The sequence below is a fragment of the Pimephales promelas genome, chromosome 11 (genome assembly GCF_988280905.1).
Source record: "Pimephales promelas chromosome 11, fPimPro1.hap1.1, whole genome shotgun sequence".
NCBI lineage: Eukaryota > Metazoa > Chordata > Actinopteri > Cypriniformes > Leuciscidae > Pimephales > Pimephales promelas.
Window position 1 is genome coordinate 12,280,545 of NC_142779.1, and position 3,171 is coordinate 12,283,715.

A 3,171-nucleotide genomic window follows, 5' to 3' on the forward strand; every position below is an offset into this window, starting at 1 on the left:
CCACTTTCAGAGCGGCCATGTGCGTAATGGAGAACTGTCATGTCTGTAACATAGTTTTTTTCATTTTTTTCTCATAAATGCGAACACGAAAAATAAAATAAAAAGAATATTTTATGTTCTGTGAAGGTCGACCCTTCTTCATCAGGTTATTTGGCAATTTTGTTTTGAACAGTGTAATTCATAGAATTAGTAAAAGTTCAAAAGTTGTTATGTGTATTTCGCTCATATTAAATATAAAACGCATGTGCAGACTGATATTTTTCTAATGTCTGGACTAGTATTCTGATGTAAACAAATACTTCAACCGGAAGTAGAAAACCATTTAGTCAGTTGAACCCGGTATGAATCATGGGAAATAGAACGGGCGCAGAACAAGGTGGATAATAAGAATATTGCCTCTGGCAGAATGTCAGCGTTTGTGAAGTTGTCATGGTCTGCATGCGTTATCCAAGTTTGAAATGACAACTATATTCAGCTTTTTCCACATTCCATTTATGGGAGGAGATGGAGATGTGAATCAGCCCTTCATTTTGCTCTTTCTCAGAGTAAAGCCATCTACAACAAAACATAAACAAATGCAACTGAAGTCATACTATAGAAGACAGAATAATGAACCTCCCAGTATACCTCCCAAACCATCTCCATTTCCCCTGACCTATAAAATGAAAATAACTAAAAAATAAAAAAGTAAAATATGGTAAATAAAACTGATAATAAAGTAATTACATATTTAAATGACTATAGGTTTTGCTGAAACTCTGACTTATTATGATGAGAAAACCAGGTAAACCAGTCAAACAAGCTAGTTGTTCTCTCTGTGGACATCTTTGTACTACACCCAAGCTGCAGTAGCCAATAGGCACACACATCCTTGACTTACTTTCAGGCAGCAGCATAATAAAACCTCATGCACCATTAGCCCCAACACACTGACATACACCCGCTCTTGCAAACAGCAACAACTGCACACTCCACAATCATGTCTTTCCTTTCAGGATTTTTGGGTAATAAAGCATCAGATTCATTTGTCGACCAGGCAGTGGATAAAGCAGGTGAGTTCCTTCTTTCAAGCTATTTTTGTGAGACATGATGAGATTTTTTTTTTTTTTAAGATAAAAAAAGCTATATTATTTGTTTGTGTTTTACCTCAACTATTGGCTCAAGTATACACATAATAATCTAACTTCCAGGGCTGTTATTTGGGTTATTACAGTAGTTCATTAAAACTTAGAACATGAAAACATGTTAACTGAAGTTGAAGTTAACTGAAATATATTTTTATTAGGGCTGTCAAACGATTAATCGCGAAAAAAAATGTACTAAAAAATGTATTAAAAAAAACATTAAAACTTCAACAAATTAAAAATAATAACAAATTAAAAAAATATTAGTAAAATAATATCTTGAAGCGTAAATAATAATGCTCATTTCAGCTATATAAAAAAGAAGTTTTTAGTTAGGCTATCTCTCTGGGCATGTATTAGAAATACAATGTAAAGACTTGTTTAACTAAATTAAATCATAAACATTGACTTTAAGATATATAATTTCTTGCAGGCTGGGAAAGTTGTTTTCCCACCTTTTTCACAAACTCATCGTTTCAGTGAACATGAAATTTAATGCAATGTTTCACCTTTTTTAGTTTATAATTCTAATCCAACCAATAAGCTAGCAGTGTTTGTTCTCTATAAAAGATGAAATATTTCTTGAGAATGCAGTCAGTCCAGTCGTGCCACTCCTTACAAGGTATGAAGCTAGAAATGCCTTAGTGTGTACGTAAAACACACACACACACACACACACACACACACACACACACACACAAAGATCCCCAGACTCTTTATATTTTTAGACATAATAGAAATTTCTATACTTTTTGGCCACAATCTGCTGGGAAAGAGGAACTGTAATAATGTGTGAAAGTGGATTGCCAAAAAATGTCATTCCCTTTAAATAACATTGCTGCTGAATTCTCCTAGCTGCTGTTGCTAAAAGAAAGGTGAAGGAAACACTAACTGGAAAGAAACAGGGAACTGATAAGACCGGGGGCATGGGAGATCTTTTCCCAAGTAAAGATGAGAAGGACAATAAACCAAAGGAAAAGGCCGGAGGTGGAATATTTGGTGGCCTCCTTTCAACAGAAAAACCAGGGGAAAACAGCAGTGGAGGAGCCATCAGTGCAGGAGGCAGCAATGCAGAAAGCAACAGTGGAGCAGACAGCAGTAAGTTTTCTTATCCTTCTTATCAAAACAAAATGATGACAGTAAATATACTGTATACATACACACACAGAGAGAATCGTTCAAACTTCTAGAGATCACAAGTCAAAACTTGATTCTAATATAATTTCATTGAGAACATTACAAAATGTAAATCCACCATGCACAAATTTAATAACATATTCATATTTTGTGTTTAATTAGGTTTCAACGATGCACTGGATGACCTTGCTATGGGGTTCGGTGAGAAATGATGTTCTGACAATAAGGAAAAATCTCCCGCTTGCAAACTTTGCCTAACATCGGCAAAATCTCCTAGTGTCATGGACTTCTTACTCATGTAAATAATTTGATGTCTCTTTAATATATTATGTATGTATGACCACTTCTAAAACAATACAAGAAACTATCTTTATTAAATCCATATTGAGTATTTTGTTCAAATAAAGTTTTTTTGTTTAAATTTATAGAGCATGATTTTGATTTTATTTGGACCTTATGATATCATGTTTAGTGAATAAAGCTGAATACAAACATTTTTATTACTGAAAAAGTATTTTTGGTAACATTTTAATTGAAGGGGTGTGCATAAGACTGACATGACACCCTCATAACCATGACATGTCATATGTCTTGAAAATGAAGTAGGGTTTATGCATGTTTATGACAACTGTCATTAAGTGCCTTTCACTCAATAATGGCATTTTGAATGCAAATATGATATTGTTTAAGATGGCTTTGTTATGATATCTTGACATAAACCATGACATCATAACCTATCAGTGTCTTTGTCATGACAACTTGACAAAATTAAGTTAAACTGTCATGTGGTTGGCTTTGACATTGACTGTCATGAGGCTATTATAACTGTGTCATGAATATTTTTGGTAACCTCAACAGTTACTAATTGAATTTGTCATTAAAATGTTATAATGGCTTCATGACAGCCAAT

At 33.7% G+C, this 3,171-nt stretch overlaps 1 protein-coding gene across 1 annotated transcript; it reads left to right on the forward strand.

Annotated features, from left to right (window-relative positions):
- Positions 1-856: 856 nt before the first annotated feature.
- LOC120479859 (uncharacterized) lies at positions 857-2,686 on the forward strand. The gene is made up of 3 exons (XM_039672686.2): positions 857-1,052; positions 1,980-2,222; positions 2,424-2,686. Exons 1-3 carry the CDS (start codon positions 980-982, stop codon positions 2,471-2,473), a joined length of 366 nt encoding a protein of 121 aa, XP_039528620.1. The 5' UTR covers positions 857-979; the 3' UTR covers positions 2,474-2,686.
- The last annotated feature ends 485 nt before the right edge of the window (positions 2,687-3,171 follow it).